Genomic DNA, 23,440 nt, shown 5'->3' with positions numbered 1-23,440 from the left:
TGGGGGTCACTCTGGGCTCCTCGGTCAGTTTGGAGCCCACTGGGCAGTAGGCCAGATTTGCCGAAGGCTTGTACAACAGAGCTGTGTGGGCAGAGTGGCTTGTGGGTACCTGGGACTCTCCTCAGGCCATGTGCTGCCCGCAAGATGTGGCCAGTTCCCAGGGCAGGGTCTGCAGTGGCCTCGATCCCACCCTCTCTGGGTTCCTGGTGGCCTGTAGAATCTTGATGTTGGTGTACCTCTGACCTTGAGTTGGAGTCTCTCTTTTGCCAGGAGCCCACAGCTGTGCCCAAATGGCAACCCGCCATCAGTTAACACTGATAACTGCCATGGAAGCAAGTTGATGAAAAGTGGATTATTCCTGCACAGTCACTGCTCAGGACTTTATGGTGGGAGCCTACCTGGGGGACTGTCACGCAGGGATGATTCTTAGGACAGGGCCTCCCTAGAATGGCTGTCCCACCTCTGTAGAGCCAGAGAGGCTGCCCCAGGCTGGTGGGGCTGGTGGGCAAGGCAGGAGAACAAGGAGGGAAAGGCAGTAGGTCCTGGCGTCTGGTACATCCTCACCCCCAGTCTGAGCCCTTTTCTGGAGTAAATGGTTCCAGATGTTTCCACCCCAGCTAGGAGGTCTTTGATATTCCTGCCATTTATACTGGAGCAGAGCTTTTGGTGCCCTTCCTCTGGAGGAGATTGCCTTCCCTGGGGTGGACTTGCCCAGGTGGGAGGCCCTGGCATGGCATCCACATCCTGACCCCGCCAGCCTGGTGGTGCTGGGAAGCCCTGGGCTCCCTGAGCTCACCCTCCCCCGATCCACCCTCCTGACCCTGGCTGTTCCTCTGCCAGCTTTGTCTCAGGTGGGGTGGGGTGGCGTTCTTTCCAGTACAGGCTGCCAAGGGCTGCAGAAACGAGAATAGAGTGCCCTTCTCCAGGCTCAGGGAGGCAGACATGCCAGGAGTAGCATTTGAAGCCCGAGGGAAGATGGGGCATAGGCAGCTGTTCTGCTGTGGGACTGAGGGCTTAGGGTGGCGGGGCTCCCCTGGGAGCATCTCCCAGTGTTTTGGCCCTCCTCGTCCCTCACTTCTCCGCCAATGTGAGCCAGCAATCTGGTGAGCATAGCTGGCCCCTCAGGAGTGCAGGGCACTAGCTCTTAGCCTGTAGACTCACAGCCTGAAGTGCTGTCAGGGCGATGCCAGGCTAGGCCTGGGCTCCGCCTCCCTGGACAGGACTCTCTATTGAGGGGAGAGAAGGATTTGTTTTGTGTTTTGATGTTTATTTATCTATTTTTGAGAGAGAGAGGGAGAACACATGTGGGGGAGGGACAGGGAGAGGGTGAGAGTGAGGGAGAGGGAGAGGGAGAGGGAGAGGGAGAGACAGAATCTGAAACAGGTTCCAGGCTCTGAGCTGTCAGCCCAGAGCCTGATGTGGGGGTCAAAACCACGAACTGTGAGATCATGACCTGGGCTGAAGTCAAATGCTTAACTGACTGAGCCACTCAGGTGCCCCCACTACACACAGGTATTTGGTTTTTTTTTTGTTTGTTTGTTTTTTAAGTTTATTTAATTTGAGAGAGACAGCACATGTGAGTGGGGGAGGGGCAGAGAGAGAGGGAGAGAATCCCAAGCAGGCTCTGCACTGTCAGCGAGGGACCTGACGTGGGACTCGAACCCATGAACCGTGAGATCACAACCTGAGCTGAAATCAAGAGTCGGATGCTTAATGACTGAGCCACCCAGTTACCTCGGGAAGGATTTGCTTTTTATCATTCACCCAGTTGTGTAATCACAGTGACTATATACTGATGGTTAAAAAATTATTCTGGAAGTATGCAGAGTAAAAATTCCCTTATTTCTGTCCTACCCATAAGACTGTATAGGAGGGCCCTACCAGGAGCTTCTGTCCACATCCCTCTGCACATGTGTGTGCCCCTCTACATGTGGGTGGTGATAGTCACACTCTGCACCTGTTCAGTTCCTGCTGGGGTCATCTATGGCTGTATTCTTTTGTTTTCCATGCCCCAAATCTAAGTAAGCACTGAGGACACTGACCTCCCCGTCCCCAGACATCATCAACCCCTCTGCAGGCTGGCTCCTGGAGTTCTGGTGCTTAAAGAGTGTTCAGACATAAATTGCCATGTTATGTAAAGCCCTGGCTGTCTCCCCCAAGTGTGCTCGGGAACACGTACCCACATTCCCCAGGCATATGAGCTTATCAGCTGGGCTGGTGTCTGAGGGGCTCCATGTTCCTCTGTGGGTTCTGCTGAAGGCCATTTTGCGGTGGATGTGTTTATTGCTCTTGCAGCCTCACAGTGCCAGGATGAGGGGTTGGTTTTAGAATTTGCCTTTCTGTTTGTGGCTGTTCTGATTTGGCAGGCCGCGGTTATCTTATCCCCGCTGATGTCCCCTCCCAGGCCTGAATAGTGGGTATGAAGGCACCGGGGTCGTCTTCAGCAGCTGCTTTAGAAGCTGCGATGTAGCTGGTGCTCACATGCAGTCCCCGTGTGGCCTGCCTGGGTCCAACTCACCCACTGCTTTCTGAGTCCCGCTCAGTGCCTGACACTGAGTCAAGCTCCTGCCTGACAGAGCACACAGTCTAATGGGGGACCCAGCCCGGAATGAAATAGTTACACATAAATGTAAAACACTGTTGTGAGGAGTACACCCACTGGAGACTCGTGGTGCTTCAGGAGGACAGTTCAAGGGGGTGGCCCCCAGGAGGCCAGGAGGCTTCTCGGAGGAGGTAACTGAGTAATGAGCTTCAAGGTCAGGGGAAGAGGTGGGCAAGGGTCTCCTGGGCCCATGGGGAATACTTGGAGAGCTGTCAGCCTGGAGAGCTGTCAAGGGCTGGGCTGGCTGGATCCTGCAGAGTGAGGGACACCAGGACGGATAGTGGGGTTTGGGTCAGGCCAATGGGGAAAAGAAAGTCATGGATGGGATTGAGCTGTTGAGTGTTGGGTAAAGTGGCAGGACCTAGAAACTGCGTGTGACACCAGGGGCAGCCGAGAGGCACATCTGAGGGCTCACTCTGTACAGAGGCCCCATGGGCAGGCTTATCCCCACGGCACCCCTGACATGTGAGTGCCATGATCCAGCAGGAGAAACAGACTGGCTTAGATGTGTCAGGGTGCTTGCTCAAGGTCATAAAGTGGGCCAGCAGGGAGGCCAGGATTGGAACCCAGGCCTGACTAGTTCCTGAGCGTGTCTTACCGTCTGCCTGCCTGCCCCACACTCTTGTAGGGCAGGGGCATGGTATTGGGACTTCAGGGGATTTCTTTTCCACCTCATTCCCCCTGAGTAGCAGTATGAAAGACAGATGGAGCATTATGTTTGAGCACTCCATTCTGCCCCAGCTCGACACTCTGTGTGCTGTGAGAGGTGGGGGAATCACCTGATCCCACCGGCCTTGTCGCTTGTGCGCCCGCTTGCCCTGCATCTCCCGCTGTTGGTTCTCAGCTCTGGATGAGTCTGCTCTTGTTCCTGTGCTGCACTTCTGGGAAATCCTTGTGGGGCTCCCCACAGCTCCTTGGAGCCGAGCCTCGGTTGGTCCCGATTGCCCGTCTCTGGGCTTCAGCTGTATCCCCTGGCCTCCCAGCCAGTGCCTGACAGATGTCCCTTCCCTAGTGCACAGCGCAGCGGTGAATGCACTCTCCTTCCACCCATCCGGAAACTACCTGCTCACGGCCTCCAGCGACTCAACCCTGAAGATCCTGGACCTCATGGAGGGCCGGCTGCTCTATACTCTCCACGGGCATCAGGTGAGGCCATCAGCCTGGCACTGAGTGGTGTAGAGGGAGGCGAAGGTGCCGCCTTGAGGCACATGCAGGGCTGTGGTTCATCTGAGGTGGGCCTTCCCTTGGAGCCCATTGGGGATGGCTTCTGTGGTCCCCTCACAGTCTGGGCAGTGGAGCGAAGGGCGGAAACAGGTTTGCCCCTGATGGGGACCATGAGCTCCGGCAGAAGTGCTGGGCCTGGTACCGCAGCTGAGAAGGGGGTGCAGGAGCTAACTTGGGAGTGGGACGGAGCCATTCAGACATGGTTGGCACATTTCTCCCAGGGAGCTACATGGAATCTGCCCCCTGAGTGACCTCAGGCATATCTTGGTTGAGTAGAGCCCTGGACCCCATGCCCTGAATTGCCATTGGGGTCTCTTGAGGGTTCTGCAGATGTTGATGCCTTTGGAGATAGAAACTAACAGGTATCTCTCAGAGACGAGTGCTTAGGATGGACATCTTCCTGTGTGTTTGGGAATTCCTGGAATTGAATCAAGGGACCTCTCTGAGCAACCTTCGCCAATGCAGCTGGTGCCCTGGACTCTCTCAGTGGGCAGTGGCCGGGCGCGGGGCCATGGTGAGGTGGGCTGCCTGCCGCTCTCCTAGAAGCCGGTCTGGGAGTCACTCTCTCACCCTCACCCCCACACCAGCCCCCAATTATGGCTGAGCTGTCTCCTGCTGGGCAGAACAGAATGTCTCCTGTTGGGACATAGTTGCCACACCCAAGTTGGACATGGGGTGCAGAGACCAGAGCTGTCAGTTTGTCGCCTTCTCCACCTGTGAGCAGGGGGGCAGGCAGAGTGGAGGGTGGGGACAGGCTCTTGAGGGCTGAGGGAGGCCCTGGGGTGCCCGTGTATCTTGGGCAGGGAGCAAGGTGTGGTGTCTAGCTAGGGCTCTGGATTCACTGCCATCGGAGTCAGGCACATGGGGGCCATTGGCCATTGGCTGTGGCTTGGTGTGGGAGCATGGGCCTTGTCTTCTGCTTCCTTGGGACCTGGAAGGCTCCTTGCTGCCCTCAGCCCATGGTGACCCCTCGTCCTCCATGTCACATGTCTGCAGTGCAGGACATGTCTCATTCTCCCAGCAACTGGCACATCTAGGTGTAATATGTGGCCCTGGGGCTGGGTGACCTCTGCTCTTGTTACAGAGCCACCTTTGTTATTTCTTTGGCAAGTCAGTTATTCAGATTCATGTGTAACCAGTTTGAGATCTTATAACCAAAGAGGGTATTTGAAAACCACCCGAATGGTGCTGTCTCTCCTGCTCCCCACAGAAAGAAAGCAATATCCAGAAACATGCAAACAGATGTGTGCTAAGTGATCATCCAGGGCTTTCAGTGTGTGTGTGTGTAAAGGTTCTTTAAACAGCTGACTCACCTCTTAGCCTGATAACCCTAGAAATGTGGTGTCTAAATGCCTGTCCTGTGTTTGGGCACAGCATCAAGCACATAACGGAAACCCATTGACCTTCTTCTGGAGAAGTGAAACAGGGACCAAGTGAGACGGCACAGTTGCCTGTCTGCCGTTGAACCTGGAAATGTGGGAACTAGGTCAAGGGACATCTGGGTTCACATAGCCCCATGCAGATGTATAGTCCTCTTGGGCTCCCTGATCATGAAGTCCATTCCCTGGTCTACCTTTCCAGAAAGATTTGCACCTGGGCTGTTTGGTGACTTGAGCATTCACATTCTGTTCCAGGAGGTGGCTAAGTGCCCCCATAAGGCCCAGCTGCCACAAGCCACTTCTTGAAGTGTGTGACTGAGTGGCCCCAGGGGTCCCCACAGGGTCCTCAGTGCCCAGGGATTCCATCCCACAGATGAGGATGGCCGATTTGAAAGTACTTTTGATCCAGATGGGGCAACTGAGGCCCAGAGAGTGGTTTGAATTGTCGGGGTCCCATGCAGCTTAGGGTGGCAGAGCTGGGATAAGTATCCATGTCTCTACAGTTCGACCCTGCGTACTCACTTGCGTACTCACTTGCCTCACACACCCACTTTTATTTTACTTATCTATTTAAAGTTTATTTATTTTTGAGAGAGAGAAAGAGAGAGCACAAGTGAAGGAGAGGCAGAGAGAGAGACAGGGAGACACAGAATCCGAAGCAGGCTCTAGGCTCCGAGCAGTCAGCACAGAGCCTGACATGGGGCTCAAACTCACAAACCATGAGCTCATGACCTGAGCCGAAGTTGGACAGTTAACCCACTGAGCTACCCAGGCACCCCCCACACACAGCTTTTAGATGTCAAGTTGTGATTTCACTCTTGTCTTTAGATCACTGATCTGTGGAGGAGGCCAGCAGGCCTTGTGGCTGCTGTGTCCCAGCCTTGCTGCTATATGACCTCATTCTGATTCAGCAGGAGGGAACCAAGTGAAACTTTGGTTTGGACTTGGAGGACCTCCTTGTGACCATCCCTGGGCGTGGCCCAGAGAGAGCTGTGGGAGGGAAGGCTATTGAGTTTTTTCGGCCAACTGGAGCACACCCCCCTCCTGCTTTCAGTTCCACACCTGTGAGAAAGGCAGGGCCAGCTGGGCAGGGGGTGGCACACCAGCTGAGAGAAGCCAGCCACAGGAAGCCAATGCTGGGGGTGAGACAGCCCTCAGCTGGGAGGGGGCTCTGGGTATATGCCAGGGAAGTGCCTGTGTCCCGAGCAGGACCCGAGCCAGCTCCTGTGGGGGAGCACTGAGGGAGCAACAGCGTGGAGAAGAAGGGTCAGGGGAAGCAGTGCTGTTGGGCTGATGCTTTCTTATCTGGGTTGAGGCTGGAAGTCTGATATGCCATTTAGTTGTGTTTTAATGTTTATTTCTGAGAGAGCGAGAGAGAGACAGAGTGAGAGCAGGGGAGTGGCAGAGACGGGAGGCATACACAGAATCCAAAGCAGGCTCCAGGCTCTGAGCTGTCAGCACAGAGCCCGACAGGGCTTGAACCCACAAACTGTGAGATCACGACCTGAGCCAAAGTTGGCTGCTTAACTGACTGAGCCACCCAGGTGCCCCATCTATTTAGTTGTCTTTTAAAGGCATGGGGGCACCAGGACGGAGGCACTTGCCAAGTGCCAGAGCTAAGATCAGGATCACCCAATGCAGCCTGGGTCTTCTGTACTGCTTTGAGGGCAGCTTGTCAACCTGGGAGTCTGACCATAGCAGCAGTTTGGTGGTTCTCTAGCATGCACTTGGTCACACCTCCCATTGGCCCATGTGAGGCTGGCTCACTTTGTGAGGTTAGAGGTGGATGTCAATTATAAGCTTATTGTGGGCCTCGAGGATTCTGGTGCTTTTCTTCTGAAGTCCTGGCTTTGGGACTCTGAGCTACAAAGGGCCATTCAGGGGATGTAGCTGGGGACAGAGAGGCTCCTGTCCCATGGGTGTTTGATGCCACACAGACTGTACCCTGGGAATAGTTCCTTGGCTGCAGCTGTGGCCCATGTGGCTCTACAGAGGCTTCCACGCGTGAGTCTCTTCAAGTGCTTGGCTGCTGGGTGGCAGGCCTAAGAGCTGAGCAAGCCCTTTGCTAGCTCAAGTCCTTGGGCCCTGGCCCCTCAATAGCTCTGCTGCTTCAGCTGTGATGGGCCTCAGTGATGAGGAGGCAGCGGGTGGCAAGTTACCAAATGCAACCTGAGCAGACACTGACCCCTTTGCCAAGGCAGGGGTTGGGGCTGAGCAGTTGGGTAGCCGTCTACCTCCAGCCTAATCTGCCCAAGTGGAGAGTGGACAGAGCAGGGAGGGCGCTGCCAGCCTGGATGTGGTACATTGCCCTCTTTCTTCTGCCTTTGTCCCTGGGAACGCAGGAGCAATTTCTCTCTCTGTGGCTTGAGCTGGTAAAGAGCCTGCACCAGTCACCTTTGCCAGCTTCTTTTTTTGAGGCCAAGTGCTAGGATGCATTCGGTTGAGGAGGGTTCATACAGCCTTATCTGGTCAGTGATGGTGCCCAGCTTTTTAAGGAAATACCCCAGTATTTCCAGGAACAAATAGCTTGTACCCACCTGTTTCTGGTTTGGAAAAGCCATGAGTACTGTCACATCTTGTCCAGTTAAGTCTGGGTTTCAGGAGGCTGCAGATGGGAGGAAAGGCCTTGGGCATCAAGGTCAGGCCATTCCAGCGTTGCCTCTTACCCTGGGACATTGGGCAAGACCTTGACTTTGCTAAGACTTTGCTCATTTGTAAGAACTCCTGTATCTGCCTCATAACAGGAGAGGGTGTGTCTACATTCCCCAGCACCAGACATAGTAGATCCTCACAGATGTTGGTCCCTTTCCACTTCAGCTCTTGGAAAAGATCTTTTGTTGCTCTAGGTGAGAGCTCTTTAAAAGGCTGTTGAATGGGAAGCTTGGGTGGCTCAGTCGGTTAAGTGTCCAACTCGATTTGGCTCAGGTCATGATCTCATGGTCCGTGGGATCGAGCCCTGCGTCAGGCTCTGCCGTGACTTCATGGAGCCTGCTTGGGATTCTCTGTCTCTATCCCTCCCCTGTTCACGCACACTTTCTCTTTCTCTCAAAATGAGTAATAAACATTTAAAAATAAATAAAAGGCCATTGAACGTTTCTGTTATGGGCATGGTTCTGGCACCCTGGGTGGGCAGTCAGTCTTTAGTAGGAAAATGAATCCATGGTAGGGGACTCTGAGGGGACTCACCCCTTTCAATGGGCACAGGGCCATAGCCGTCAGCCCCTCCCCCGCTGGGATGGAAGTGCCTGTTTTCCTGCCACCCACTCTCCCACAGAGTGTTTCAAGGGTTTATCTGGCTTTTTGTTTAGTCTTGTCCTCATCTCCCCCAGAACATCCTCTTGCTTTGGTTTCTCTTTTGTCACACAGATCCTGAAATCTGTCCCTGTGGTGACTCCTCTGAATGTACTTGTCCCCACCAGTTGCTCTGAGTAGGTGTGGCCTGCTGGTGCCTTGGTCCACAGGTCTGTTTGCAGTGCCCATTATTAGTCCCGCCTGTCAGGCCACATTCTACGGCCCAATTCCTGGAGGACAGGCCAGGTGTCTGTTGGCAGTGGGCTGGCAGAGGTGCCAGTGCCCTCTCTGGGGCTCTGGAAGGTCTTGCCCTGGGAATTTGCCACAGCTTTGACACTTAAGCAAGAGGAAAAGGAGCCCCTGCTTCTTTTTTTTTTTTTTAAATATATGAAATGTATTGTCAAATTGGTTTCCATACAACTCCCAGTGCTCATCCCGAAAGATGCCCTCTTCAATACCCACCCCCCCCTCCCCCCCTCCCACCCCCCATCAGCCCTCAGTTTGTTCTCATTTTTTAAGAGTCTCTTATGCTTTAAGGAGCCCCTGCTTCTTGCTGAATCCAGTATAGACTTAGGGGTGTCAGGGCACACAGGGGCCTCTTCATCCTTTCCCACCCCTCACCTTGCAGCAGGGAAGAGCAGAAGAAGGAAGGACTTCCCCAGCAAGTACAGCTATTGTTTGAAACCTTGTGCCCTGAGCGAGGCCCCCATAGCTCTGGGTGGCAAGTGTGGGGGCAGTGTGCTAGAAATACAGATTTATTTTTCTGTATTTTCTGAAACATAATCTTGAGCCATGCTCATTTGGTTTAACTCCCCAGAGCTATTTGGGAGAGGATGGTGGGCGGGACGTGGGTGGGAGTTAAATCTGGTGTTTATGGCTATGCAGTTGGCGTTCATGTTGCTGTGGAGTGACTGAGCTGCACGGGAATCACTGGGCATGTGGTTCCACGTACCCCAGCTGGCTCATGGTGCAGGTGAGCAGCCATCCAACTAAGGGCCTAGAACCCAGAACTGGCGCTGCTGTCTGCACCTGGGGCTGTGCTCCTAGGCTTGTTTACTGTGAAATCACAGGCTCAGGGCACGGGATCCACCCACGTCCCTGGGAGCTTGTGTCATGCCAGAGCCTAGGCTGGGGCTGGGCAAGTGGCAGTAAAGGGGTACACATGGTCAAGGAGGAGAGGCGGCAGTATGACAGAGTGGCCTGGGATGCATGGGCTGCCCCTAGGTGGCTCCAGGTGGAAGGAGGCTCTCTGAACGTGCTCCCCCCCCTCCACCCGCCCTGCCACCTTGTTTCTTCCAGCACTCTGCGGCCCCTTGTGTAGTCATTTCATTTTGGAAAATTAGGTTTATGCTTGGGAAGCTCAGACCTGGTTTGGATGGTTGGGCACCTCCTGGGAGAGGTGAGGGGACATCACGAGGGAGAACAGCTCATGTACTCCAACCTGAGTAAACCAAGAGGCCTGCCTGGCCTTCTGTCCCCTGCCAGCAGCCCAGGGTTGAGGATTGGGAGGAGGTGTCCTTGGCCAAGGTCAGGAGAGAGCCTCAGCATTTCTGGGCACCAGCTCTTCCCAGAGGCCACTCCTAGTCCACGGGGCCACTACTAAGACACAGGAGCCAGCCCACAGCAAGATGCTGGTGAATGAGTGCAGGAGCCTCCCTGGTGTGGGGCTTGTGGAAGAAGCAGCCTGGGGAATCAGAGACCAGGGCTCCCACACCAGAGGCCGCTTATGCCTCCTTGATCTCCATGTCTTTGTTTAATGGTCACTCTTCTGTTACTTCTGACACCAGGCATGTGTTGTGACATTACTATTTGTTGGCTGGTAGCCAGTGAAAAACATTACGAAAGCCTCGTGAGGTGGTGGTGGATGGGGTACCTGGCTGGGTCTTTGCCAACATAGCTGTTGTGGACACAGTGGTCAGAGTTCAGGTGCACAGGGGCCTCAGGGAGTCCGGTGGAAGGGAGTGAGGAGAGCAGAGGGGTCTGGACCAGCTATAGGGGCCCTAAAGGGAAAGTCACCCAGAAGCTATGGGAGCTAAACACCATGGGTTCCTTTGTTTTGCCTTTTTTTTTTTTTTTTTTTTTTTTTTTTTTTTTTTCAAGTTTCTTGATTAACACCTTGCTGTTCAAGAGTGAAGAAAGCAGACTGTGCGGGGCTCTTGGTTTGGAGGTTGTCAAGGCAAAGATGGTGTTTGGTGAAGTGACTGGGTGTGGGCCTAGCCAACCTCTGAGGGCCACATGAAGCTGCATCAGGAGGGAGAGTGGGGTGGGAAGCCAGGCTGCATCCAGTGCTCATGACGACCAGGCAGAATGAATGGTCTCACCAAAGCTGGCCAGATCCAGAAAGGGAGGGAAGGATCTGGTTGAGCCTGTGAGGCATCCTACCTGTGGACATGGCCTGGAGCCAGAGGGGACCAGGATCTCAGGCAGGTAAACACCTCTGGCATTCAGACCACACTGCTAAAGTCTCAGCAGAGAGTTCAGAGTCATACTCAGGAGTCTCTGGAGAGGCCCCTGGGTCTTGCCTGGGAGAAGAAACAATTTGGCAACATTCCTGCCCTGAGCTGGTGAACTAATGCATTGAGAGTAACTGATTAACCAAAAAGAATAAGCCACCTTGAAGGCAGAATGATCTCAACGTGTATCACATTGGATCAGTGTCTGTGACAAAAGCGCCCGTCAAGCCCCCATGGTTTGGAAGCTACAATGCACTCCAAAATGTAACTGCTGGGCTAAAGAGTAAATCATTGTGGAAACTAAATGTTTGGAGGTGGCCACCAGTGAGAATATTGCATATTGGAAACTTTGAGGATGTATCTAGGGTGGTAATCAGAGGCAAATGTGTAGCCTTAAAGGAGTTTATTTAAAACGGAGAGAGATTAGAAATAACTGAATTAAGAGCTCAATGCCAGAGGTCACAGAAAGATCCTGAAGCAAGAGAAGACTGGAGCTCGAAATGAGGACCCCTGAGCAGGCCGGTGGGGCTGGAGCACCAGTGAGGGCAGGAGGAGGGGCCCTGGCGAGGTTGGTGGGGGCCGGGGTTGTCTGGGTGCCGAAGGGTTGGGATGATGTTTGTCAGTGGTGGAGAAGCTCGGTCTGCATTCTAGTCCCTGCTGGTTTTGTCCCACAGCAGAGCCTAGGGCCACCTGCTCCCCGGGGCTGTTTTTGTGGGCCACAGACAGACAGGCAAGAGCGTTTGTGGAATGTTGCTCTTTCCAGGAACACCAAGGTACCTGGTGTGGGAGCTGAGCAATCCTCTGGGTAAATGGGCACTGCTGGGGAAGACCGTGGGTCTCACCCCCAAGATTCCCCTTACTGCTTGTATGTTGCTGGCATCATCCCCAGAGAGTTTCCTGACATTTGGACTCCGGGGAAAGCGCTAGCCTCTGCTTTCTGGTCCCAGTCCCCCACCACGCCACAGGCTACCGGCCGCCTTCTTCAGTGGTGCTGCCACTGCTTGTCCTCCAGCAAGTTTTTTAAGTTTACTTATTTTGAGAAGGGGAGAGAGAAAGTGAAAGACAGGCTCCACTCTGTGTCAGCACAGAACCCGACATGGGGCTAGATCCCACGTACCGTGAGATCATGACCTGAGCCACAATCAAGAGTCAGACACTTAACTGAATGAGCCACCCAGGCGCCCTTGGCCTCCAGAATCTTGTCGGCAACTTGGCATCTGGTGGCTGAGTGACAACAGGAAAGGAGACTGGCTGATGAATATTTGTTTGGTTCCTTAGTTGCTCTGACTTCTTGGAAACCCGCTATTCCTCAGTGAGCTCTGGACAGGCAAAGAGCCTGTCTCTGTTGACACTGCGTGTCCTGGTTTCCTTCTCTTTTCTCTCTTCCTTTTTTGTTTTTCCTCAAAATGAAAATAGCTTTGTTGTTTTGTTTTTATATTAACATAGCAATACCGTATACTCACTGTTTAAGAGTTCGAAGTATGAGGAATTAACAAAGATTTCCAAGAATCAAGTGAAAGTCACCTGAAATTTCCATCCCGCACCCCACTGTGTTAACCCTTGGGGATTGTTCACCCGGAAGAGTATTAGGGTGACGCGTGATCTGCTCCCTCCTGCACTCGGCCCTGCACTTGTGGCTCATGATGCCTTGCACCTGGCATTTCACACTCCCTGGTGTAATTGACGTTCCCCATCATAAGAATGGATCTCCTTTGTCCTATTGGATGGCCATATAGGACTCCTGACTGCCCTGAACCCCAGGCCCTCGGAGACCCATCTGTGAGAGGAGGTGGGGAGAGGCACAGGCTGGAGGCTTTGTCTCTGACCTCTTGGGCCTTGGTCTCTCCTCTGGGACGCATCACCTGTAGGAAGGGTAAGCGTGCAAACCATCCTCTGAAGGTGAAGTGGGTAAGTGCAGGTTAGTGTTAGCTGGCCTTGTACTCACTTTCGTCTTCACCACCTTCATTATGGGCACCTTGGAGAGGAGGGGCCGTGGATACAATGGGGAAGTGTGGGGGTACATATTCCTTCCTGCCCAGCGTACCCAGGGGCATCTTTCCACCTGCCTGTCTCTTCTGGGCAGGCAGAAGCTGGTCTTGTTCCATGACTTCAGATCCGTTTTTTAGCCCAGAACTTCTCTGTCTTTTCCAGCATCGTGGAGTTGTGTCCCAGTGTTCCTCTTGTCCATGGCTCCACCTCTTATGTCTGCCCCACGGCCAGAGGCATCTCATTTGGGCAGTTGGGGCTCTTGCTGCTCCCTGCTCTGGTCTGGAGGAACTGAGGTGGCCTTTGTAATAGTGGCCATGCTGTCATCAGTTAGGAGAGAATCTGTTTTATCTGGTTTTTCTTTGGGAATGCCAAGTACTACCACACTGAAAGTTTGGCCAGGAGGAAGAGATGGTTCACGGTGGTGTGTGAACAGATTCTTGCTCCGTGCATCTTTCTGCAGCAGATTTCAGGCATGTGAGGAAGAGCCCTCCCTCTTTACTGGAGGAGTATGCGCCCCTGCTCCAAGCCCGGATAAACTCACGGGCCCTCAAAGCACTGCGTGGCACAGGTCTGGCGTGTCCCTTCCGATGGTCATGTGGACCTTCAGCACCTGGGAAGCCGGAGCTGGTACTTCTTCCCCAAAGGTCCTAACATAAAGAAAGTGATTTGCACATTAGAGGGAGATGTCTCGTTGCTCCTCTGTTCAGACACCTTTCATAACCCCCTTCCCAGCCTCCTTCCTACCCTGATTCTGGCCTCTTGTGTCACCTGGGCTCCCTGACTGCACCCCGTTTCTGCTCATTGGCTCCTCCTCAGGGCTGCACACTTCTCTGGTCAGCTGCAGGGTGGTGTCGGGGAGGAGCACGACCTGGGCCAGGGGGACCCAAGTTCTGGTGCCAGTGCTGGGCCTGGGATAAGTAGGTGCACCTGTCCGACCTCCATCTTATCCTTGGGAAGTGGGCACAGTGATGGCAACCCAGCAGGGCTTTCTGCCCACCTATGACCCCCCTGGCTTGGCCTTTGTGCTGTCAGTGGTGGTGGGGAGCAGAGGCCTCAGCAGTGACACTCATGGCTGAGCTCTGCAGGTGTCTCTGCCAAAGGTGAGGGAGGACAAGGGGCTAAATGAGGCCCTTAGCCCTTTGTCCTGCTGCTGCTCCCATTCGGGAGCTTCTGGTTTTCTTCCTGTGCATTTAGCATCTACGGTGACCTTTGGTGTTTTTTCTTGTTTGTTTGTTCTGACAGGGTCCAGCCACCACTGTTGCTTTTTCAAGAACGGGAGAGTATTTTGCTTCTGGAGGTTCTGATGAACAAGTAAGTAAAGATTGGTCTGAGACATGTTGGCTGGTACTTATCAGAAGAGAACAGGAGGTCAGAGCATCTTGAGGATGGGCCAAGTTTCACTAGCTTCCTTGGTGGCTTTCAGCAACCATGAAGGCTGGCACTTGGGGTGGGGTACTTAGACCCAGGGTGCTCGTCTCCTTAAAGCAGGTCTCCTAGGGGTGCTGACCCCGTGGCAGCATCTTAAAACCCTAACTGCTCAAACCAGCATGGGTTGGAAGGATCCTGAGCTATCATTGCCATGAAAAAGTTAAAATGAAGGTTCTTAATAATTTCTTTTTCCTGATGAGATAATTAGAGGATACATACATAGCCTGGCAATGTGGGCAATGTGGCAAAAGCTTCATATTTCATTTAATCCTCATGGCGGCCCTGTGGACAGGGCCTCTGGTCCCTCCATTGTATGATGAGGAAACTGAGGCTCAGCAGATGACAGATATCAGGCTGCCCTGGAGCCCCCACCTCTGTCATCTGCCCCCTTTGCTCCTATTATGCAAATAGTTTTGAGGGATCAGATTTTCAGACTGCATGGCTGCAGGGAGAAGACATGTGTGAGGAGGTCCTGTGCCATTTTGTCACCCTGTGTGCCCAAGCTTTCTACCCATCAGCCCAGGTACCTCCTGCCCAGAATGTTCTCTGTCTCTTTTTTTTTTTAATGTTTATTTATTTTTGAGAGAGTGAGAGAGTGCAAGCGGCAGAGGGGCAGAAAGAGTGAGAGAATCCTAAGCAGGCTCTGTGCTGCTGGCGCAGAGCCTGACGCGGGGCTCATACTCACGAACCGTGAGAACACAACCTGAGACGAAATCAAGAATCAGACACTTAACCGACTGAGCCACCCAGGTGCCCCCAGAATGTTCATTCTCTTGATGCTGGGCCTCACAGCTCTGCTCAGCCAGAAAAGTCCCATTGGCCTTCCAGTGAGCCCCAACGCCATTCCTGTGGACCGATCCGGGTCGAGTTTCTGCCAAGAAAGCAGAGGGTTGTTGGAAGCTCTTTCAGCATGGCTTGGATAAGAGGCAGTGTGTGTCTCCCCCCACCAGCACTGGTTTCTGTGCTAACCAGACAAGGGAGGAGGAAGACCAGGGGGACCCCTGAGCTGTCCCTGGGTGTGGAGGCCTGGCTCATTGCTTAAGCAAGAGAAAATAGTGCAATAGAGTCATACTAGAAATAGTCATGGTAAAAGAAAGTCACATAGTACGAGAGGCAGCCTGGTAGAAAGTAGGGCTTCCGCCCACTCTGGGCCCTCCTCAGGCAGCCACTCCTATCAGCTCCCTGGCTGCTTTATGAAAGTCTGCTCTGAGAGCCTTTTTGGAGAGACATTTGAATCTTCACATTCGTAATACTGTTCTATTCCCGGGAATTTTTCAAGACTAGCACAGTTACAAATGGCCCTGTGAGCAAGGGGGTGTGTGCTAATTCTGTTTGTAGGCGGGAGGAATGAGAGACCTTAATGGCCATGATTCAGGGAGCGGTAAACGGTAGGCTTCTCTAGGAGTGGCGAACAGCCTCAGGAAAGTGTTCTGCTTATGCTGAGTTTTCGTCTTACCTGGACACAGGGCTTTTCTGTGGTCTCACTTGAGCACTGGCCACGCTCCACAATTCCTGCTGTACTGGAAGTGACCTTGGCAGAGGGCAGCCACATGGGGCTGATTCTCTCCAATAGGAATGTTCTTGCTCCCCAGCAGGGCTGTTTGCCAAGCTTTTGTTGGAGGAGCCTTAGGATGTGAAAATCCTTCAAGTGGACTGTGGAATAAGGGGTGTGTTGCCCATGGCTCCCTGGGTACCAGTGTCTGTGCCAAGCTGTCTCTGTGAGGTCAGAAGATCATCCCCTTTTCACAAATGGGAAACTGAGTCACAGAGAGGTTGAATCCCTTGCCTAGAGCCACACAGTAAGGGACGGAGCCGGGAATTTGACCACAGTGGTCTGGTGTAACAGGCCAGGCCATGACCCTCGGGAGCTTCTATTTTAGTGGGGAGACAGATGATAAATGAATGAGGAAGAGGGACAAAGAAATTAAATAACTACGAAGTCTGATGCTATGGAGGAAATAAGTAGAGAGCTATGATAAAAGTTAGTAGGAGGCCAGGGAAGCGCTCTCTAAGAAGATGCTGTGGAAGAGGACACTCTAGCTTGAGGAGACAGCTACACTTGGGCTGGGACACGGCAGGGAGGGACCAGCAAGTACAAAGGCCTCGTGGCAGCATGCAGTGAGTCCATCCCGATGGACTTCTCAAGGCCTGTTTGGAAAGCCTGGGAGGTGGGGCAGGTCCCAGAGTTGAGCTGGGGTGTCTGGTGGGGACTATCCTGCCACTGGCCTAGAACTTTCGAGGTGGCCTCTGGGCTCGCATTTTCCATGAAGTAGGACTGGCAAGGGTTTTTCTCCTCCTGATTCTCTGTGCTTGTGGGTCTTGGCAGGTGATGGTTTGGAAGAGTAACTTTGATGTTGTCGATTATGGAGAAGTCACAAAAGTGCACAGGCCCCCAGCCACCCTGGCCACCTCCTCCAGGAATCTGGTAAGTGGCTCAGCGGGTATGTCCTGAGCCCTGAAACTCTGGTGGTCATGGCAAACAGTGAATAATACTTCGGCGCTTGTACTTTGTTTCAAATCTAGAATTAACAAGCAAGACGTGAGGACTGCAGGTGCCGAGGCCCCCTGCCATTTGGTCAGAGGGTGTTTCCATGGCACATGCTACTGATGGTTGAGGAAAGGAAGGACCTGTCCCCTGCTGAGGCTTGGGCCACAGGACCCTGCGGGAGGTTCCTAGAGGGCGTGGGGCCTGGGCCACAGCTGGGACGGATGGGAAAGGCCCAGCCCTGTTGCTCTCACTTCCCTTTTTTTTTTAAACCATGGAAAGGAAGTTCCTCAGCCACAAGCCATTTTTAGTACCTTTGTCGGTAAAAGGCCATTTGGTGTTCCCGAATTAAGATAGTTAATGGTATTTTTTGACAAATATTTTGGGGGAAAAAATGTTTGAGAACTGATATGATCTCATTGAATAAAGTTGCGTTCAGCTTTGGCTGAAATAAGCTTTAAAAGCTAAGGATGTGGAGCCCTGAAGGTTTTAAGTGCCAGTGGCCATAAGCTGTTTGAATCTCTCCCTCCTGGACCCTAGAGGCAGTGTAGCCTCTCCCACCCACGGAAACTGGCCTGAACAACAGGAAGCGGCTTGCCCAAGGCCCCCAGCAACTCAAGGCTGGCCCAGAATAGAACCAGGAAGTCTCTGAGTCCATCCTGAGCTTTCTTTGGCTCCAGCAGAGGGATCCCCCACCCCAGCGAGATACCCACACACACCCACACCCCCCTAAACATACCCATCTTGTGTGTTGGGGCTCCCTTTAGGAATAGGCCAGCTTGAGATTTAAAGTTTTCTTCCAAGGGTTGCCTTAGCTGGGAGGTTATGTTCTCCTCCACGTTTGCTAATGAATAGCTGATTGTTAGCTTTGGGGTGTGTTGGGGTATGACTGGGTTGCATGGTGGTCTTTTTGCTGCTGTTTGGTCTACCTAGAAAGGCATCTATCTTCTTCCCTTTCCTTTCCTTTCCTTTCCTTCATTTCCTTCCCTCCTTTCCTTCCTTCCTTCCTTCCTTCCTTTCCTTCCTTCCTTCCTTTCCTTCCTTTCCTTCCTTTCCTTCCTTTCCTTCCCTTTCCTTCCCTTCCCTTTCCTTTCCTTTCCTTTCCTTTCCTTCATTTCCTTCCCTCCTTTCCTCCCTTCCTTTCCTTCCTTTCCTTTCCTTCCTTCTTTCCTCTCCTTTTCTTTCTTTCTTTCTTTCTTTCTTTCTTTCTTTCTTTCTCAAAATGTTTCTTTTTTTTTTTAATTTTTTTTTTAATGTTTATTTATTCTTGAGACAGTGGGAGACAGAACATGAGTTGGGGAGGGGCATAGAGAGAGGGAGACACAGAATCTGAAACAGGCTTCAGGCTCTGAGCTGTCAGCACAGAGCCCGATGCAGGGCTCGAACCCATGAACCGTGAGATCATGACCCGAGCCTAAGTTGGACGCTTAACCGACTGAGCCACCCAGGTGCCCCTGAAATGTTTCTTTTTTTAGAGAGAGTGCAAGGCAGGGTGGGACAGAGAGAGAGAGGGGACAGGATCCGAAGCAGGTTCTGTGCTGACAGCAGTGAGCCTGATGCAGGGCTCAAACTCACAAACCACAAGATCATGACCTGAGCTTAAGTTGGCAAAGTCTGACGCTCAACCAACTGAGCCACCCAGATACCCCTAGAAGGCATTTTTCAAACTGCAGGACTGGGATCCTATGGAGTCTGTAGCATCTGTTCCCTATCTGTTGGGCATTCGCAATAAATGAGGTCCAGCCAAGGCCTTTATGTGTGCTGCCCTGTTTATCCCCTACCTTGGCCGGCTGGGTGGGCAAAGTTACTACTCTTACTCACAGATGAGACATCTGGGGCTTAGTCACTTGCCCCAGATGCCTGGACCTACAGACTCACCACGCTGGCCCCTCTGAGCGAGGCTGCTGAGCTGGAAGCTGCAGGTGGCAGAGGGCTGCCTGTCAGCTTTTCCCCATCCCAGGGAAGGGCACTGCCACCTGTCTCTTGGGAATGGTCAGTAACCATCAGCAAGGGGAGAATCCTGTGCTCCTTTTCTTGTGGCTATTAGGGAAGTAGCTCAGGCAAGCCACCTCTTGTCCCTTCAGTCCTGCTCAGATACGGGGTGTGGAGCACCCTTGCATCCCAGAGCTGTGGGGCCTGATCATCTAGCATGAAGGTGTTCGGGGTGGGGGAAGCCAGCAGGACAGGGCAGAGTTTGGCATGGATGGGATGCCAGTGCTCACCAGTGCTCAGGAAAACCATTTGTTCCCCTACTACCTTCAGGCCCACGACAGAGCTGTAGTCAGTTCCACTGGGCATCACCACATGGTACTCAAACAGAGGAAAGGATATGGGCTCTAGGGTCAGAGAACTGGGTCTGAACCCTGGCTGTCTGGTCCCAGACAAAGCACCTGCTCTTCCCAAACCTCTGTTTTCCATGATGGGACCTGCGTACCCCTTTGGCGGGCTCTGAGGACCCCATGTATGACAGAGCTGAACTCTGCTGGCCCACACCGTGACTTGACTTATTAGTCCTGAAATTGTTCTTTGTTTATGGCTCTTCCCTTATTTGTCACAAGCCTCTTTGGGACACTGAAGAGATGCATGGGCCCTCATCCAGACACACACCCATGCCAAAGCTTGCACACCATGTGGAGTACACTTGTAGGAGTGTGTCTGATCTCAGGACTCCCAGGCCAAGAGGAGAGCTAAGGGATTTTTTGTTTGTTTTGTTGCATTTTATATACATGACATAAAATTTCTCCTGTTAGCCATTTTTAAGCGTACTGTTGAGTGGCATTAAGTACATTCATGTTGTTGCACAGCCATCACTGCCGCCATCCATAGAGTTATTTTGGTCTTCCCAAGCCTGGGAGAGCCAGCACTGCCTGGTGGTTAGGTTTGCCCCCATGGTGGGTAGGGAAGCAGACGAGTATAGTCTCAGCTTTCCTGCCCAAAGGCTTCCGTGGCACTGAGATGTGGTGACCGATCCCATGGCTGGCCAGGGCATCTTAGCTCCTCTGGGGGGGCCCAGGTGCTCTGCAGCCACGTGCCAGGAGCCAGTGCATCCAATGAGCCCCTGCCCCTCCGGCTATCCATATACTGTCCCTCCAGTAACCCAGGGGTTCTCAGCCTCGACACTGCTCATCCGTTGGGACAGATACATCTTTGTTGTGGGGGCTGTCCTGTGCATTGTAGGGTGTTTAGCAGTATCCCTGGCGTCTACCCACTAGCTGCCAATAGCATCTCCCCACCCCCCTACTTGTGACAACCAAAAATGTCTTCAGGCATTGCCAAATGTCTCCTGGGGGGCAGAATGGCCCCCAGTCAAGAATCACTGCACTACTACCTCAGGAGTGAGCCCATAAGGGAGGCTGCTGCAGAAGCGGGAGGAGTGTGGGAATGAGCCTGGGGGTAGGGATGTCCTTGTGGCAGGAGGCATGGAGACGGCACAGAGGGTGGGCCACGCCGAGCCTGCTCGATTGGGCCAGATTTGGGCTTATCCCCGCAGCTGTGGCTCAGGTCTCTAGCCTATTTCTAGCAGAAGTCTATTTTATAAAAATGTCATTTGGCCTGTCACACTTTGGAATCTTCCAGAGGTGATGGTAAACAACAAAAAAAAGACCTTTAGCAACTTGATATTCTTCGCTTACAATTGGAGTGTTCTTGTCCTTCCTGCCTGCTGGCTTCCCTGGCTCCAAGATAGTAACCAGTGAGTGGTTTGGTGGCTGGCCAGGGTGGCTTGGCTTGGCCTGTGCCCCAGGAGCTCTTGGATCTTATGACCCCTCCCTCTCTAGCTCCTTTTGTCCCCTGGCCCTTGGACCCTAAAGCTGCATGAGACACACCTGGGCATTTGGGGCATCTTAGGAAGCCACCAGGCCAGGTACCTTGTGTGTGGTAGAGTATGGCAATCTAAAGCCAGAGGCAGGCCCGCCAACAGAGCATGGCAAGGGCAGCCCTACGAGCATGTGATGGCCCCTCTGCCCTGGAAAGCCCCCTGCCCAGGACCCTTGCTCGGGCCGCAGCATTCAGCTCTCACTCTTGGAATGAAGGCCATCCTTGAGCTCACTCTGAACAGAGCTCTGTTCACTGCCAGAGCTATTTTCAACCTCTGGTTGAAATTCACAGCTTATTTTTAGGCACATTTCATGTTGAAAAGCACAAGCCATTTCCCAGCCCTCCAGAATGAGAATAAAGGGTTCCGTTTTCTCTCTGTTCTTGGCTGAGTTGTGGAGGAGAGGGTTTAGGGCTGTGGCTGGGGGGGCTTTCTCTGCTTGGAAGGCTGCAGAGGAAGGACTCCAGTCTAATAGCCGGGCCGAGGTGGGCAGGAAGCTCCATGCTCTTCCCCATGACATACTGCAAGGCCGGAGGGAGGTTGGGAGGGCTGCTTGCGAGCAGGTGAGTGCCTCCCAGAGGGGCTCATGTCGGGGCAGAGAGTGGGGACCCCCACGAGTCATCTGCAGCAGGTGCTTGTACTGGGGGTTTTAAGGGTCTGGTGCTTAGCTCTGTCCTGTGCTGCAGCCCTGGCCTCTCTGTTTCCTCCCTGTACTCATCTACTCAAGTTCTAGCTCCTTCCTGCTGTTAGTGCTTCGGAGCCATCCCTGAGGTATCAGGGCCACTGTGTCTTGGCTGACCTTGGATTTGGCCATTGCCTCCCAAGTCCCAGCTACCATAGGACTGGTTTTTACTTCAACCATAGAGGCATTTTTAAACCACTTTTAACAAGGATGCATTTATTCTGATTTACTCTTATTCTTGCCTTTCCTCCAAATACCTGAGAGCCCATTATGCAATTTGGAAGGAAGGTTGTGCTAGGCAGGTGGGAGGGGAAGAATGCAGAATTCTAGGTAATTCAGGAAAACTGAAAAACACTTCCTGAGTTGTCAGGCCTGGCTGCCTTCCAGTTCAGACAGTAACCTTGAGTTCAGGGGCCGAGGGCTTTTCTCCCTCAACCTCAGATGGGGAGGCACCAGGCCCTCCTTCATGAGATTTCACGAGGTGGTACATGCCAGGCAGGCACTTGGAACTGTGCCTGGCACATGGCAAGTGCTCACCAAGCTTTAGCTATTTTTAAAATGTTCCTCTTCCTTCCTCTGTCAGACTGAGGGCTGGATGAGCCCCCTGCCCAGTTGGGGAGATTGTTGGAGTGGGGAGACAACATGCAGGAAAGGGGGCAATTCTGACCTAGATAATTTTCGATGTTGACTCCCTTCTGCAGGTCGTCTTTGTGAGGTCCAGTGAGGGTTTTAGACCCTTGCAGGAATCTGTTGTGCTTCCTGATGAGAGACCCAAGTCCTCTGTGCTCCCCACCCCCATGACTCCTCAAAGTAAAGTAGTTGGGACCCCCAGAGCCTCAGTGCTAGAATTGTCCCCAGGGGGAGGAGGCTGGGTTAGCTAACAGTATCTGAGGTCTCAGCCTTCTCTGGGGATGGCCTGTTTCTTCCTAGTTCTGGTTCTGAGGGTGAAGCCCCCACCACCTCCCACACCCATGTTTCTGCTCTCACATTTCTGTCTTGGGATGCTACACGGGGCTTGACTTAGGGGTTTTGGGCTCTGATTCCAGTCTTGGCACTGGATCTTACCCCATGCTGAGGATCTGGGGGTCCTGGGTTATCACCCCAAGCACTTACCTGGAGGAGTCATAGAGTTGAGGCAGGGGATGGGGTCCATTTCCACTTGCCTTATGGATTTCCATCTGTTTGTGAGTGTGGAGGACTGGGGTCTCTTGCTGATAACACAGATTTCTGGCTGGCATTTGCTTTCAGTAGTAGGGAGAAGTATGGATTCAAGGGGATGCTTGACAGGCAAGGCATTTTGGGTGTTTACAGCAGGGTTGAACCCCAAATTTATGTGTGTTGGAGGGGAGCCTCTCCTTTCTCCCACTGGCCCCCATTCTGGCTCTGAATTTCCCAAGATTGTTGTCTGGCTCTTATCAGCAGGTGAGTCGGAATATGCTCAGATACTTATGTGTCTTAGAAGAGGGTTGGTTTCATGGAAGCCAGACTCTCGACAGCCTTTAACAACTTGCTGGGCAGTTTAAGAGCTGTACCGCCCCTGTGTGCTGGTCCACAGTGCAGCTAGGTCAAATCTCTCCTGTGACCTCAGGCAGTTTGTCTTGATTCTCTGTACTCAGATTTCTCCCCACTGGTCCACATTACATCCTTTAGGCATTTTCCATTTTAGGGGCTTACTGTGGAAAAGATCATCCTGCAGGGGTGGGGGTAGGGTGGCCGCAACAGCCTTTGCTGACTCTGGGTGGCAGAGGCCCTCAGACAAGATGTCTCACTTCACACTCAAGTTTCATTTTCGTCACCTTTACTTGAGAGGAAGTCATGGAAAGTGCTCTGGGTTTCTTAGTTTCAGTGGGAAGACAGAGACTAAAAATAAAGAAGATTCAATATTTGTTACCAAGTTACAATTAGTTAATTTATTTGTTGTGTGATTGGGAGAGGGGCAGAGAGAGAGAGGGAGAGAAAGAATCCCAAGTAGACTCCTCACTGTCAGTGCAGAGCCTGATGCGGACCTCAACCTCACATACCATGAGATCATGACCTGAGCCGAAACCAAGAGTCAGACGCTTAACCGACTGAGCCACCCAGGCGCCCTGTGA

The 23,440-nt window shown here is 52.8% G+C and overlaps 1 protein-coding gene across 5 annotated transcripts in view; it reads left to right on the top strand.

Moving 5' to 3' along the window:
* The window catches only part of POC1A (POC1 centriolar protein A), a 101,498-nt gene that overhangs the window by 38,286 nt on the left and 39,772 nt on the right, over positions 1–23,440 (top strand). For all 5 annotated transcript variants that reach the window (XM_049640612.1, XM_049640609.1, XM_049640608.1 and 2 more), the window contains 3 exons: positions 3,615–3,748; positions 14,181–14,249; positions 16,693–16,791. In XM_049640612.1, the coding sequence (XP_049496569.1) occupies positions 3,615–3,748; positions 14,181–14,249; positions 16,693–16,791 (302 nt within the window). The remainder of the gene's footprint in view (positions 1–3,614; positions 3,749–14,180; positions 14,250–16,692; positions 16,792–23,440) is intronic.

This window comes from Panthera uncia, chromosome A2, assembly GCF_023721935.1.
Source record: "Panthera uncia isolate 11264 chromosome A2, Puncia_PCG_1.0, whole genome shotgun sequence".
NCBI lineage: Eukaryota > Metazoa > Chordata > Mammalia > Carnivora > Felidae > Panthera > Panthera uncia.
Note: the sequence above shows the minus strand (reverse complement) of the source record. Positions and strands in the feature narration are given on the sequence as shown.